Below are 16,465 nucleotides of genomic sequence, written 5' to 3' on the forward strand. Positions count from 1 at the left end.
CTATGTGCGATTTTAAAATAAGCGGTTCAAGGACATGCATGTGGTGTATTAAAAGCAATTATTGGGACTATGATTGCCTTAAAAAATATCTATAATGTACACGCTAAAAATGCCTGCAGTACTGCGGTGGGCCTTGAAACTCTGTGGCTTCAATGAGAGGGAGCAGTCATTCTCCCCAGAGTTATACGAATGTGCCTTGTCTGAGTATGCTGAATGCTTGTCGTGACTCTGTTTAAAATGTATACAATAGCACTCCATGTGGCCTCGAAAAGCATTACTGATTTAGAGTGTGCGTTATTAGCCATAGGATGCCAACCAAATTAACTTGGGAATTTGTTGCATGTCTGAATGCTGGTTGTGACTAGATGGAGTACATTTTTTTATTTAACAAGGCAAGTCAGTTAAGACCAAATTCTTATTTTACAATGACTGCCTACACCGGTCAAACCCAGATGACGCATATTGCACTGCCCTATGGGACTCCCAATCACCGTTGTGATACAGCCTGGATTCGAACCAGGGTGTCTGCAGTGATGCCTCTAGTACTGAGATGCCGTGCCTTAGACCACTGCGCCACTCGGGAGCCCAAAGGGAATTTTTGAAGCAGGTTAGGAGAACATTTCAGCTAACCCTAACCCCTTTCCTAACCTTAACCTATTTATCGTATCCTGCTACATTTAGTTCTCCTAACCCGCTACATTTAGTTCTCCTAACCTGCTACATTAGTTATACTAACTTGCTACATTAGTTATACTAACCTGCTACATTAGTACTAACTTGCTACATTAGTTATACTAACCTGCTACATTAGGTCTAACCTGCTACATTTAGTTATACTAACCTGCTACATTAGTTCTAACCTGCTACGTTAGTTCTAACCTGCTACATTAGTTCTAACCTGCTACGTTAGTTCTAACCTGCTACATTTAGCTATACTTACCTGCTACTTTAGTTATACTTACCTTCTACTTTAGTTATACTAACCTGCTACTTTAGTTATACTAACCTGCTACGTTAGTTCTAACCTGCTATGTTAGTTCTAACCTACCTCATTTAGTTATACTTACCTGCTACTTTAGTTATACTAACCTTCTACTTTAGTTATACTGACCTGCTACGTTAGTTCTAACCTGCTACATTTAGTTATACTAACCTGCTACGTTAGTTCTAACCTGCTAGATTTAGTTATACTAACCTGCTACATTAGTTCTAACCTGCTATATTTAGTTATACTAACCTGCTACATTAGTTCTAACCTGCTACATTTAGTTATACTTACCTGCTACTTTAGTTATACTAACCTTCTACTTTAGTTATACTAACCTGCTACGTTAGTTCTAACCTGCTACATTTAGTTATACTAACCTGCTACGTTAGTTCTAACCTGCTACATTTAGTTATACTAACCTGCTATGTTAGTTCTAACCTGCTACGTTAGTTCTAACCTGCTACGTTAGTTCTAACCTGCTACATTTAGTTATACTAACCTGCTACATTAGTTCTAACCTGCTACATTTAGTTATACTAACCTGCTACATTAGTTCTAATCTGCTACATTTAGTTATCCTAACCTGCTACATTTAGTTATACTAACCTGCTACATTTAGTTATCCTAACCTGCTACATTTAGTTATACTAACCTGCTACATTTAGTTCTCCTAACCTGCTACATTAGCTATACTAACCTGCTACATTTAGTTATCCTAACCTGCTACATTTAGTTATCCTAACCTGCTACATTTAGTTATCCTAATCTGCTACATTTAGTTATACTAACCTGCTACATTTAGTTCTCCTAACCTGCTACATTAGCTATACTAACCTGCTACATTTAGTTCTCCTAACCTGCTACATTTAGTTATCCTAACCTGCTACATTTAGTTATCCTAATCTGCTACATTTAGTTATACTAACCTGCTACATTTAGTTATCCTAATCTGCTACATTTAGTTATACTAACCTGCTACATTTAGTTATCCTAACCTGCTACATTTAGTTATCCTAACCTGCTAGCGTAGCACCCTTTATTATTGGCATATTCAACAGCGTTTAAGAAATATATTACCTTCAACAGTGTTATCTCGGGATCGAGCTATCAATATTTTGTGATTATTGGTGTCGTAAAAATGTTAGCTAACGGGTTAGTAATTAGCATGTTTGACATTTCAGTGGAAATACTACTACTACTGTATCAGCTTTTTGATATGCGGTTTAGCAAAGATAAACCTCCCGTATTATCGGCATACAGTCTCCAGTTATTGGACACCTTACTATTTTGTTCAATTACAAGATATATCCATTTCATTTTGTTCAAAAAAGAGACACCAACCTCGTGTCCGAAGTGCTTACTAGATAGTTGGCTAGCCTTTCAGTAAAAAACAAAGACTTGCCTGTCAACTTTTCATTGCGTAGCCTGGTTCTTCACCAACATCTTCTTCAGTGTTGTAACCAAATAAAGTCTTGTTTATTTTACAGATTCATCTTATGTTTTGAGAAAGTAGATAACAGTTTAATACTAACATATAAATAAGTATGAATAATTTAGGTAAAAAGTTGGACATTAAATGATGTGTGGTCTGTCACGCAGTCGAATTTGACAATATACAGCGTGTCCCACAAAATGTGTGTGTGTATATATATATATATATATATATTGCAGTTTATGTAAGTTAAGTTAGGTTTTGAGAGTTTTCCACACCCGTCATCCCAAAGAGTTTTTTGAAAACTCTCAAAACCTAACTTAACTTACATAAACTGCAATGAAAATCTGTGGTCAGCTAGCTAGAAGCGTGTCTTCAGTCCCAAAATGTACCGTTGAGCTCTGTGATTTAATCATCCAACCTCTAGAGAGTGTCCGAAGTTAGGGGGTGTCCGATGTTGGAGGGAAATTAGCTACATTTAGTTCTTCTAACCTTCTACATTAGTTATCCTAACCTGCTATGAAAAAGTCACTTCCGGTCATAGCTGTATACCACCTAGTCAAAACCATGAATGCTTGTCATGACTTTGTTACATAAGCACTCCAATGGCATTATGCGTAGAATCTGGAGGCTTAATCGTTCTCCTCATCCTTCTTTTGTGTCTTGACAATATTATTCAGATTTAATGAGTTTGTGTATTCATTTGTGTACTAGCTAACTAGTTTTCTTTTTTTCGTTATATCTCTTCCAGGTTCTTGCATCATCACATCAAAAACATGGGCGATATGAAGACCCCAGACTTTGACGACCTCCTAGCAGCCTTTGACATCCCAGACATGGTGGACCCGAAGACAGCCATAGAGTCAGGCCACGAGGACCCCCACGATGGCCAGCTGAAACACCCCAGCGTCCCCCACGAGGACCCTCATGATGGCCAGCTCAAACACCCAAGCGTCCCCCACGAGGACGAGGCACACACCCCCTCTGGAGCTCCAGACGTGGGCGTCAGCGTCATCGTCAAGAATGTCCACAAAATGGACGCCGGCGGTGAAGAACACACACGACCAGAGGAGGTGGTTCAGGCTGACCCCACCACCATGGTGAACCACAATGGGCTTCATAACGGGTACCTGTCAATGTCACCTAACGACCGGTACAGTAAGAACAACGGAGCCGAAAAGACTCTGAGAGATGTGGAGGCTCATCATGGATTGGCCTCCAACTTCATCTCCCACTCTACTTTTAACCAGTTCAGTCCCATTTCCAGCGCTGAGGAGTTTGACGATGACGATAAGATTGAAGTTGATGACTCTCTGGACAGGGTCAAGCAGAGCGCCCTGCCATTTTTTAGGACAAACCCTCTGACAGAACCACCTGCCAAGAAAGAGGAGGAGCTGACCACCAAAGCCGTACTGGCAGACTCCCATAGCACGGCCAAACCTGCGAACAAGTCCAATGGAGACTGCGACAAATCAAAACCTGATAAAAACAACAACAAGACTTTGGTCACCGTTAGTCTGAACCTTTACGACTCCTCTAAATCAAGGAAACTTGAAGAAGAGAAAGCCAAAGAGACAACGGCCCCTCGCACCCAGGAGGGGTCAGGGAGGGAGGCTGGGGAGCCCTGTGTCCAGGCTGTGTCCACCAGTCTCTCGCAGGCCAAACAAGCCAATTCATCAGCCAAACTTTCCTCCTGCATTGCTGCTATTGCAGCTCTCAGTGCTAAGAAAGCCACAGAATCAGACACCACTAACTCTGAGTCCCCCCCTACCACCGAGAGAGACTCATTTACCACCATCCCTGACATCCACACCCAGAGGGAAGCACCCAAGGAGGCCAAGGAGAGGGAGAGCCCCAGGGACCTGGTCCCGGAGAAGCCCCCAGACCAGGAGTCCCCATCAGCTCTGGAGGTATGGATTGTATATAAGTCAAGTGTGTAAATGTTTTACTGTACTTGTATACGTCAGTACTATGTGTCTAAGACTAACCTCTAGGAACGGTTAGATGCTCCATTAACGACTACGGTACCATTTATGTTATGCAGTCTGTCCACAATAGATTAGTCCCAGACAAATTTCCACCCGGGACAAAAAAGTTCATCCTATCCTATTCTATCCTATCCTAGGTGGCCAGGAGGCTGCAGTCCAAACAGCCAGAGGGCCCCGGCAGCCCAACCACCAGCGAGGACAGCAGTAGAGGCTCTGGTTCCCCCTCCTCCTCCCCGTCCACACCCGTCATCCCAAAGGTCCGGATCAAAACCATTAAGACTTCCTCTGGCCAGATCAAACGCACCGTCACCAGAGTGCTGCCGTTGGCCCAGGTAGAGTCAGACCCTGAACGCCTGAAGAGAGGGTCTTCCATCATGGTCTCCTCCTTCCTGTCCTCCCCGAACTCGACGCGGACCTCCTCCCTGCCCACCACCACCCCAGGTGTTGCCATGGAGATCAACAAGCAGATGACCATCAAACCTGTGGCCACTGCTTTCCTCCCTGTGTCTGCAGTCAAGACGGCGGGTTCCCAGGTAACCAACCTTTTCCTTTGTACAGTGCCCTCTGTAAGTATTGGGACAGTGACTATTTTGTTTAGTTTTGGCTCTGCACTCCAGCAGTTTGGATTTGAAATCAAACAATGACTAAGAGGTTAAAGTGCAGACTGTCAGGGTATTTTCATCCATATCGGGTGAACAGTTTAGAAATTACAGTGCCTTGCGAAAGTATTCGCCCCCCTTGAACTTTGCGACCTTTTGCCACATTTCAGGCTTCAAACATAAAGATATAAAACTGTATTTTTTTGTGAAGAATCAACAACAAGTGGGACACAATCATGAAGTGGAACAACATTTTTTTTCCCATTCCTCCTTGCAAAACAGCTCGAGCTCAGTGAGGTTGGATGGAGAGCATTTGTGAACAGCAGTTTTCAGTTCTTTCCACAGATTCTCGATTGGATTCAGGTCTGGACTTTGACTTGGCCATTCTAACACCTGGATATGTTTATTTTTGAACCATTCCATTGTAGATTTTGCTTTATGTTTTGGATCATTGTCTTGTTGGAAGACAAATCTTCGTCCCAGTCTCAGGTCTTTTGCAGACTCCATCAGGTTTTCTTCCAGAATGGTCCTGTATTTGGCTTCATCCATCTTCCCATCAATTTTAACCATCTTCCCTGTCCCTGCTGAAGAAAAGCAGGCCCAAACCATGATGCTGCCACCACCATGTTTGACAGTGGGGATGGTGTGTTCAGCTGTGTTGCTTTTACGCCAAACATAACGTTTTGCATTGTTGCCAAAAAGTTCAATTTTGGTTTCATCTGACCAGAGCACCTTCTTCCACATGTTTGGTGTGTCTCCCAGGTGGCTTGTGGCAAACTTTAAACAACACTTTTTATGGATATCTTTAAGAAATGGCTTTCTTCTTGCCACTCTTCCATAAAGGCCAGATTTGTGCAATATACGACTGATTGTTGTCCTATGGACAGAGTCTCCCACCTCAGCTGTAGATCTCTGCAGTTCATCCAGAGTGATCATGGGCCTCTTGGCTGCATCTCTGATCAGTCTTCTCCTTGTATGAGCTGAAAGTTTAGAGGGACGGCCAGGTCTTGGTAGATTTGCAGTGGTCTGATACTCCTTCCATTTCAATATTATCGCTTGCACAGTGCTCCTTGGGATGTTTAAAGCTTGGGAAATCTTTTTGTATCCAAATCCGGCTTTAAACTTCTTCACAACAGTATCTCGGACCTGCCTGGTGTGTTCCTTGTTCTTCATGATGCTCTCTGCGCTTTTGACGGACCTCTGAGACTATCACAGTGCAGGTGCATTTATACGGAGACTTGATTACACACAGGTGGATTGTGTTTATCATCATTAGTCATTTAGGTCAACATTGGATCATTCAGAGATCCTCACTGAACTTCTGGAGAGAGTTTGCTGCACTGAAAGTAAAGGGGCTGAATAATTTTGCACGCCCAATTTTTTAGTTTTTGATTTGTTAAAAAAGTTTGAAATATCTAATAAATGTCGTTCCACTTCATGATTGTGTCCCACTTGTTGTTGATTCTTCACAAAAAAATACAGTTTTATATCTTTATGTTTGAAGCCTGAAATGTGGCAAAAGGTCGCAAAGTTCAAGGGGGCCGAATACTTTCGCAAGGCACTGTATATCACTTTTTGTACATACAGTAGTCCCCCTATTTTAGGGGAGCAAAATTATTGGGACAAATTCACTTAAATGTTTATTAAAGTAGTAAAAAGTGAAGTATTTGGTCCCGTATGTATAGCACAATAATGACTACATCAAGCTTGTGACTACAAATTTGTTGGATGTATGTGCTCTTTGTTTTGGTTGTCACATGAACCTTTTAGCCCAATAGAAATGAATGGTAAATAATGTACTGTGTCATTTTGGAGTCATTTCTATTCTAAACACTTCTACATTAATGTGGATGCTACCATGATTACGGATAATCCTGAATGAATAGTTAAAAATGATGTGTGAGAAGTTATAGATGGACCAATATCATAACCCTCGCCATTACAATAACAGGGGAGGTTTGCAATTTTGGGGGGTATGACATTTGTGCGTCTGTAACTTTCTGACGAAGAGGAGTAGTAGGAAGGATCGGAGAACCAATGCGCAGCGTGGTACGTGTTAATATTGCTTACTTTTAATAGAACACTGAAAAGTACAAAATAACAACGTGAATAAATTAAACAAACGAAACAGTCCCGTGTGGAACAAACACTGACACGTAAAATAATCACCCACAACTCAAAAGTGAAACCAGGCTACCTAAGTATGGTTCTCAATCAGAGACAACAAATGACAGCTGCCTCTGATTGAGAACCATACCAGGCCAAACACAGAAATCCCAAATCATAGAAAAAGGAACATAGACAACGCACCCAACTCACGCCCTGACCATACTAAAACAAAGACATAATAAAAGAACTAAGGTCAGAACGTGGCAGTATCCTGCCCAAAAGTGCGGACTCCGGCCGCAAAACCTGAACTTATAGGGGAGGGTCTGGGTGGGTGTCTGTCCGCGGTGAGGGCTCTGGCGCGGGACGTGGACCTACTCCACCATAGTCTTTCTCCGCCTCTTTAACCGCCTCCGTGGCCTCTTTAGAGCGGCGACCCTCACCGCCAACCTCGGACTGGGGACCCTAGCCACGGGTCCCGAATGGACGTGAGATTTCGGCAGCACCGGACGGACGGGAGATTCCGGCAGCTCCGGAGTGAAGGGCGATTCCGGCAGCTCCTGGCTGACGGACGGCTCTGGCAGCTCCTGGCTGACGGGCGGCTCTGGCAGCTCCTGGCTGACGGGCGGCTCTGGTAGCTCCTGGCTGACGGGCGGCTCTGGCAGCTCCTGACTGACGGGCGGCTCTGGCAGCTCAGGACAGACGGGTGGCTCTGTCAGCTCAGGACAGACGGGTGGCTCTGGCAGCTCAGGAGAGACGGGCGGCTCTGGCAGCTCAGGACAGACGGGCGGCTCTGGCAGCTCAGGACAGACGGGCGGCTCTGGCAGCACAGGACAGACGGGCGGCTCTGGCAGCTCAGGACAGACGGGAGACTCTGGAAGCTCAGGACAGACGGGAGCACCTGTAGGGAGGAGATGGAGAGACAGCTTGCCCAACCCTACCTGGCTGGATGCTCCCCGTAGCCAGGCCAGTGCGGCGAGGTGGAATAGCCCGCACTGGACTGTGCTGGCGAACCCGGGGACACCATGCGTAGGGCTGGTGCCATGTACCCCGGCCCGAGGAGACGCACTGGAGCTGAGCTGGCTTCATGGCACCTGGCTCGATGCCCACTCTAGCCCGGTCGATACGAGTGGATGTGGATATGTTGAAGCAACATCTCAAGACATCAGTCAGGAAGTTAAAGCTTGGACGCAAATTGGTCTTCCAAATGGACAATGACCTCCAAGCATACTTCCAAAGTGGCAAAATGGCTTAAGGACAACAAAGTCAAGGTATTGGAGTGGCCGTCACAAAGCCCTGACCTCAATCCTATAGAAAATTTGTGGGCAGAACTGAAAAGCGTGTGCGAGCACGGAGGCCTACAAACCTGACTCCGTTACACCAGCTCTGTCAGGAGGAATGGGCCAAAATTCACCCAACTTATTGTGTGAAGCTTGTGGAAGGCTACCCGAAATGAAAGAAATAAAAGCTGAAATAAATCAATCTCTCTACTCTTATTCTGACATTTCACATTCTTAAAATAAATTGGTGATACTAACTGACCTAAGACAGGGAATTTTTACTAGGATTGTCAGGAATGGTAAAAAACTGAGTTTAAATTTATTTGGCTAAGGTGTATGTAAACTTCCGACTTCAACTGTAAGTGTTCAAACCCTTTGCTATGAGACTCGAAATTGAGCTCAGGTGCATCCTGTTTCCATTGATCATCCTTGAGATGTTTCTACAATTTGATTGGAGTCCACCTGTGGTAAATTCCATTGATTTGACATGATTTGGAAAGGCACACACCTGCCTATATAAGGTCCCACAGTTGGCAGTGCATGTCAGAGCAAAAACCAAGCAATGAGGTCGAAGGAATTGTCCTTAGAGCTCCGAGACAGGATTGTGTCGAGGTGCAGATCAGGGAAAGGGTACCAAAACATGTCTGTAGCATTGAAGGTCCCCAAGAACACAGTGGCCTCCATCATTCTTAAGTGGAGGAAGTTTGGAATTACCAAGACTCTTCCTAGATCTGGTCGCCCGGCCAAACTGAGCAATGGAGGAGAAAGGCCTTGATTAGGGAGGTTACCAAGAATGGTCACTCCAATGGTCACTCTGACAGAGCTCCAGAGTTTCTATGTGGATATGGGAGAACCTTCCAGAAGGACAACCATCTCTGCAACATTCCACCAATCAGGACTTTATGGTGGAGTGGCAAGACGGAAGCCATTCCTCAGTGAAAGGCACATGATTGGGGTGGCAGGTAGCGTAGTGGTTAGAGCGTTGGGCCAGTAACCGCAAGGTTGCTAGATTGAATCCCAGACTTGACAAGATAAAAATCTGTCGTTCTTCCCCTGAACAAGGCAGGTAACCCACTGTTCCTAGGCCGTCATTGTAAATAAGAATTTGTTCTTAACTGACTTGCCTAGTTAACTAAATAAATTGTTTTTTGACAAAAGGCACCTAAAGACTCTTAGGACATGAGAAACAAGATTTTCTGGTCTGATGAAACCAAGATTGAACTCATTGGCTATGTTAGCACAGCTGAAAACTGTTGTTCTAATTAAAGAAGCAATAAAACTGGCCTTCTTTAGACTAGTTTATTTTTCTGGAGCATCAGCATTTGTGGGTTTGATTACAGGCTCAAATTGTCAGAAACAAATAACTTTCTTCGGATACTGGTCAGTCTATTCTTGTACTGAGAAATGAAGGCTATTCCATGCGAGAAATTGCCAAGAAACTGAAGATCTCATACAACGCTGTGTACTACTCCCTTCACAGAACAGCAAAAACTGTCTCTAACCAGAATAGAAAGAGGAGTGGGCGGCCCCGGTGCACAACTGAGCAAGAGGACAAGTACATTAGAGTGTCTAGTTTGAGAAACAGACGCCTTACAAGACCACAACTGGCAGCTTCATTAAATAGTACCCGCGAAACACCAGTCGTGGTGGTCTTCTAGACAGAGTTGCAAAGAAAAAGCCATATCTCAGACTGGCCAATAAAAGATTACGATGGGCAAAAGAACAGAGACACTGGGCAGAGGAAGATTGGAAAAAAGTGTTATGGTCAGGCGAATCTAAGTTTGAGGAGTTTGGATCACAAAGAATAACATTCGTGAGACACAGAAAAAAATGAAAAGATGCTGGAAGAGTGCTTGATGCCATCTGTAAAGCATGGTGGAGGCAATGTGATGGTCTGGGGGTGCTTTGGTGGTGGTAAAGTGGGAGATTTGTATGGGGTAAAAAGGGATCTTTAAGAAGGAAGGCTATCACTCCATTTTGCAACGCCATGCCATACCCTATGGACGGCGCTTATTTGGAGCCAATTTCCTCCTACAACAGGACAATGACCCAAAGCACAGCTCCAAACTATGCAATAACTATTTAGGGAAGAAACAGTCAGCTGGTATTCTGTCTATAATGGAGTGGCCAGCACAGTCACCGGATCTCAACCCTATTGAGTTGTTGTGGGAGCAGCTTGACCTACAAATGGAGGATTCTTTGACGAAAGCAAAGTTTGAAGGACACAATTATTATTTCAATTAAAAGGCATTATTTATAACCTTGTCAACATTTTGACTATATTTCCTATTCATTTTGCAACTCATTTCATGTATGTTTTCATGGAAAACAAGGACATTTCTAAGTTTGAACGGTAGTGTACCACTCGGTACTGGTACTCCCTGTATATAGCCATGTTATTTGATTTTTTTACCCCGTTTTATCCCCAATTTCGTGGTATCCAATTGTTTTTAGTAGCTACTATCTTGTCTCATCGCTACAACTCCCGTACGGGCTCGGGAGAGACGACCTCCGATACACAACCACACTGCTTCTTAACACAGCGAGCATCCAACCCGGAAGCCAGCCGCACCAATGTGTCGGAGGAGCCATGTTATTTTTATGTTATTGTTATGCGTTATTCACTGTATTCACTGTGTGAATACAATTGTATTTCCCATCCTCTCCTCCCCCTATTCAGGTCATTAACCTAAAGTTGGCCAACAACACCATGGTCAAAGCCACAGTGATCCCCGCTGCGTCGGTACAGAGTGCCAGCAGCGCCATCCTCAAAGCTGCCAACGCCATCCATCAACAACAACAGCAGACCGTCATGGTGCCCGCATCCAGCCTGGCAAACGCCAAACTCACCGTGCCAAAGACTGTCCACCTCACCAACCTCAACCTACTCCCCCTGACCAAGACCACCTCTGTGTCTGAGCTCCACCAGGTTTGGTTTCTTATGATACCTCATTCTGTACATCAGAACTAATCTTCTATGCTAACACGCTATAGACAACAAAATATAACGTCATACAGTAATAATGAAATAAACATGAGGAATAATTCTAATAAATAAATAACTCAATAGATTAATAACAACAATAAATCCCTAACATTTCATTCAGTAACTCCTTGAATGTCTGTTCGTTTCACCAGGTGCTGTCCAGCTCCAAGCCCCAGGGGCAGCAGCCGGTGAAGCAAGCCCTGCTGGCTGCCCAGGCCCAGAAGAAGGGTGTCTCTAGAGTCCAGGTGTTAGCCAGCTCTCAGAGTTCTGTAGTGGAGGCCTTCAATAAGGTCCTGAGCAGCATCAACCCCGTCCCAGTCTACGTCCCCAACCTCAGCCCCCCCTCGGCCGCCTGTATCTCCCTACCCTCCCGCGGCTATAGGTAAAACGCTAGCTAGCTATATAGCATTTTAATTGTTTCTTCCTAAAAAAAAATTTATACAGTGTCCTTGGGCTTCTTGAAATGCAGTGTATATAATATACATGTTCGAATGAATGTATATTCATTTATATTATTATTTACAGGTGCCTGGAGTGCGGTGACTCGTTTGCCCTGGAGAGAAGCCTGAGTCAGCATTACGACCGCCGCAGTGTCCGCATCGAGGTCACCTGCAACCACTGTGTCAAGAACCTGGTCTTCTACAACAAGTGCAGTCTGCTCTCCCACGCCCGAGGACACAAAGACAAAGGTGACTTTTCTTCATACATGAAATGCCTAAAGCGTTCAGTGCCGTTGATACTCTGCAATGCTTCTAAATTGAGACCTCTTATCTCTTAAAAATCTCTTATCTCCTCTTGTCCTTTCCTATTTTCTTCTCCTCTTGTCTTCTCTCCTCTCCTTTTGTCTCCTCTCCTCTTCTAACCTCGTCTTCTCTTCTCTTCTCCTCAAAGGGGTGGTTATGCAGTGTTCCCACCTCATCCTCAAGCCCATCCCTACAGACCAGATGATCACTACATCACCTCCGCTATCCTCCACCACCACCGCTGGATCTACCTACAGCTCCACCGGCCACTTCCTAGGGAAGGGTGCTGGTACTCAGGCCCAGGCAGCGGTGATCTGTGCCCCCTCCAACGCCCCTCCGGTTGCTGCCATGCCCCTGGATGAGGATGTGTCCCGGCTCTGCAGAACCAGTCTGAAGTGTTTAGAGTGCAGTGAGGTGTTCCTGGATGAGAACTCTCTAGCGATGCACTATCAGCAGGCGCCAGAGTCCAGCGGACAGGTGTGTATGTGTGGTTACTGTGTGTATGTGTGGTTACTGTGTGTATGTGTGGTTACTTTGTGTATGTGTGGTTACTGTGTGTATGTGTGGTTACTGTGTGTATGTGTGGTTACTGTGTGTATGTGTGGTTACTGTGTGTATGTGTGGTTACTGTGTGTATGTGTGGTTACTGTGTGTATGTGTGGTTACTGTGTGTATGTGTGGTTACTGTGTGTAGATGTGGTTACTGTGTGTATGTGTGGTTACTGTGTGTAGGTGTGGTTACTGTGTGTATGTGTGGTTACTGTGTGTAGGTGTGGTTACTGTGTGTATGTGTGGTTACTGTGTGTATGTGTGGCTACTGTGTGTAGGTGTGGTTATTTTCTTGCTCTTTTTAAACTTCCCTTGTCTATTGTGTATTTCTGCGAGTCACACCCACTGTGTCACCACTTCTAATCAACACTCCCTTTTACACTGCCTCCAACACTCACTTTTACACTGCCTCCAACACTCCCTTTTACACTGCCTCCAACACTCCCTTTTACACTGCCTCCAACACTCCCTTTTACACTGCCTCCAACACTCCCTTTTACACTGCCTCCAACACTCCCTTTTACACTGCCTCCAACACTCCCTTTTACACTGCCTCCAACACTCCCTTTTACACTGCCTCCAACACTCCCTTTTACACTGCCTCCAACACTCCCTTTTACACTGCCTCCAACACTCCCTTTTACACTGCCTCCAACACTCCCTTTTACACTGCCTCCAACACTCCCTTTTACACTGCCTCCAACACTCCCTTTTACACTGCCTCCAACACTCCCTTTTACACTGCCTCCAACACTCCCTTTTACACTGCCTCCAACACTCCCTTTTACACTGCCTCCAACACTCCCTTTTGATTAATATATAATAAAAAAATATATGTATATATTAAAGCTGGAATCCTTCATGGTAAATGAACCTCGTCCATCTGGGATATTATATATTACAACAAAGAAGTTACTGCAAACAGAGAAGGCTGTGTGTCGTCGTCGCCCCCCCCCCCCCCCCCGACATCATTGAACGCCTCAACAGAAGAGCTTAATATGTACTGCCACGTTCTCACCATGCTGCACGACGCTCCTCAGCTCAGCAACAACAACAACAATAACAACGGTGGTGGGGCGGCCAGTGGCGCTGTTTCCCTGTACTGCAGATGCCATCTTTAATGCCATTGTGTTTTTTCATCATATCATCCCTTTATAGCGCCAGCTAATGATATAAATTGTCAAATGTTTTTTGTTAATTTAACTCCATTATTAAACCAACTCTCAAAGATTGCATTCCTCCTAGAGAATTATAATACCGTTTTGTGAAATTTCTGTCTCTGTTTACGTCTGTAGAAAACCTGCACAATCTGCCAAATGCTACTACCTAACGTGTGCAGCTTTGCGTCGCACCAACGGATCCACCAGCACAAGTCTCCCTACATCTGCCCTGAGTGTGGGGCTATCTGCCGCTCAATCCACTTCCAGTCCCATGTGACCAGGAACTGTCTGCACTACACCCGCAGGGTGGGCTACCGGTCAGTCTGACATTGCTTCCTGCCTGAACAGGAAACACTTCTGTCTAGCTTGTTAACATGGTTCCCCTTCTTCTCTAGAGATTTTCTTTAGGAGCAGTCAGATGACTTTTGTTTAAAAGGTCCACTCACTCAGGTAGACGTAGCAATATGACGCCATACAGAAAGGCAACTTTCTTCCTACAGAAATCAACAGCAACGAGACCCCCAATATCGGCTCTTCCCAATGTGGAGGGTGCACACTTGGAAGAGGCAATACTGTAGTTCTTTGATAATGTCACCTTTTAAGTCTCCACACTGAAAATGATTTATTTCACCTATCAATGTGCCGCTTGCTAATCACAGTAATTACAATGTCAGTTGATTTTGTAACTTGCATTGAGTATCAAAATCATCCAAAGTGTTGAGTTAAAAGGTCCTGTATATTTTTGTTTTATATATATACAGTGAGCACCATACTTGTTTTGTTATTTTGGTTCTGTACTCTAGCACTTTGAGTTTGAAAGGATACAATGAGGGTGATGCAGACTGTCAGCTATAATTTGAGGGTATTTTCATACATATCGGATGAACCATTTACAAATGACAGCACCTTTTGTACATAGTCTCCCCCAGTTTAAGGTACTACAAGTATTTGTTGAATTGGCTTCACACATGTGTATCGTTAGGCAGGTGTATTCATTTGTGTCGTTAGTGAATGCAGGAGAGCTGTTGATGAATAGTATTGATTCTAGACTTTGCTGTTGCCTTTGGAGGTTGTTGTTGGGGTGTTGTCACACATGAGGAAGACAGCAGTGTCGATGCAAATGAAGCTGGCCGTCATAAGGCTCAGAAATGAACATCAATCAATCAGGAACATTGCAAAACAAGTCAACAGTTTGGTTCATCATTAACAAGAAAAAACAACAACCGGTGAACTCAATTATGTCAAAAGACCCGGTAGACTGAGGAAGACCACTGTAGTGGATGACCGGAGAATACTCTCTATGGTGAAGAAAACCCCCCTGACAACAGCCCAACAGATCAAAAACACTCTCCTGGATGCAGGTGTAGATGTGTCAGTCTACCATACGTAGACTACACCACCAAGACTACAGAGGGTACACTACAAGATACAAACCACTGATAAGCCTGAAGAATAGAAAGGCCAGATTACAGTTTGCTAAAAAAGCACCTAAAAGAGCCCCAAGAGTTTTGGAAACAAGTATTATGGACAGATGAGACAAAGATTAACATGTACCAGAGTGATGGAAAGTGTGGAGAGAAAAAAAGACATGCCCATGATCCAAAGCATATCACCTCATCCATGAAACATGGTGGAGGTGGTGTTATGGCTTGGGCCTGTATGGCTGTCAGGGAAACAGGCTATGGCTGCCAGGGAAACAGGCTATGGCTGCTAGGGAAACAGGCTATGGCTGCTAGAGAAACAGGCTATGGCTGCCAGGGAAACAGGCTATGGCTGCCAGGGAAACAGGCTATGGCTGCTAGGGAAACAGGCTATGGCTGCTAGGGAAACAGGCTATGGCTGCTAGGGAAACAGGCTATGGCTGCTAGGGAAACAGGCTATGGCTGTCAGGGAAACAGGCTATGGCTGCCAGGGAAACAGGCTATGGCTGCTAGGGAAACAGGCTATGGCTGCTAGGGAAACAGGCTATGGCTGCTAGGGAAACAGGCTATGGCTGTCAGGGAAACAGGCTATGGCTGCCAGGGAAACAGGCTATGGCTGCTAGGGAAACAGGCTATGGCTGCTAGGGAAACAGGCTATGGCTGCCAGGGAAACAGGCTATGGCTGCTAGGGAAACAGGCTATGGCTGCTAGGGAAACAGGCTATGGCTGCTAGGGAAACAGGCTATGGCTGCCAGGGAAACAGGCTATGGCTGCTAGGGAAACAGGCTATGGCTGCTAGGGAAACAGGCTATGGCTGCTAGGGAAACAGGCTATGGCTGCCAGGGAAACAGGCTATGGCTGCCAGGGAAACAGGCTATGGCTGCCAGGGAAACAGGCTATGGCTGCTAGGGAAACAGGCTATGGCTGCTAGGGAAACAGGCTATGGCTGCTAGGGAAACAGGCTATGGCTGCCAGGGAAACAGGCTCACTTGTCTTCATCGATGATGTGACTGTAGACAGAAGTAGAACAATTAATTCTGAAGTCTATTTTATCTGCTCAGATAAAACCAAATGCCTCCAAACTCATTGGACAGCACTTCATCACGCAACAAGACAATGACCCTTAACATACTGCTAGAACAACGAAGGGGTTTTTGATGGCCAAAAAGTGGAAAATCCTTGACTGGCCGAGTCAATCACCGGATCTGAATCC

General features: G+C 44.9%; 1 protein-coding gene across 3 annotated transcripts in view; it reads left to right on the plus strand.

The window, feature by feature from the left end:
• Window positions 1-16,465, plus strand: part of znf532 (zinc finger protein 532) — a 37,880-nt gene that overhangs the window by 13,481 nt on the left and 7,934 nt on the right. For all 3 annotated transcript variants that reach the window (XM_090191669.1, XM_090191668.1, XM_090191670.1), the window contains 7 exons: window positions 3,172-4,330; window positions 4,546-4,941; window positions 11,074-11,322; window positions 11,532-11,761; window positions 11,905-12,068; window positions 12,271-12,599; window positions 13,967-14,148. In XM_090191669.1, the coding sequence (XP_090047795.1) occupies window positions 3,197-4,330; window positions 4,546-4,941; window positions 11,074-11,322; window positions 11,532-11,761; window positions 11,905-12,068; window positions 12,271-12,599; window positions 13,967-14,148 (2,684 nt within the window). In that variant the 5' untranslated portion in view covers window positions 3,172-3,196. The remainder of the gene's footprint in view (window positions 1-3,171; window positions 4,331-4,545; window positions 4,942-11,073; window positions 11,323-11,531; window positions 11,762-11,904; window positions 12,069-12,270; window positions 12,600-13,966; window positions 14,149-16,465) is intronic.

The sequence above is a fragment of the Oncorhynchus mykiss genome, chromosome 12, assembly GCF_057628025.1.
Source record: "Oncorhynchus mykiss isolate SJ-2025 chromosome 12, ASM5762802v1, whole genome shotgun sequence".
NCBI lineage: Eukaryota > Metazoa > Chordata > Actinopteri > Salmoniformes > Salmonidae > Oncorhynchus > Oncorhynchus mykiss.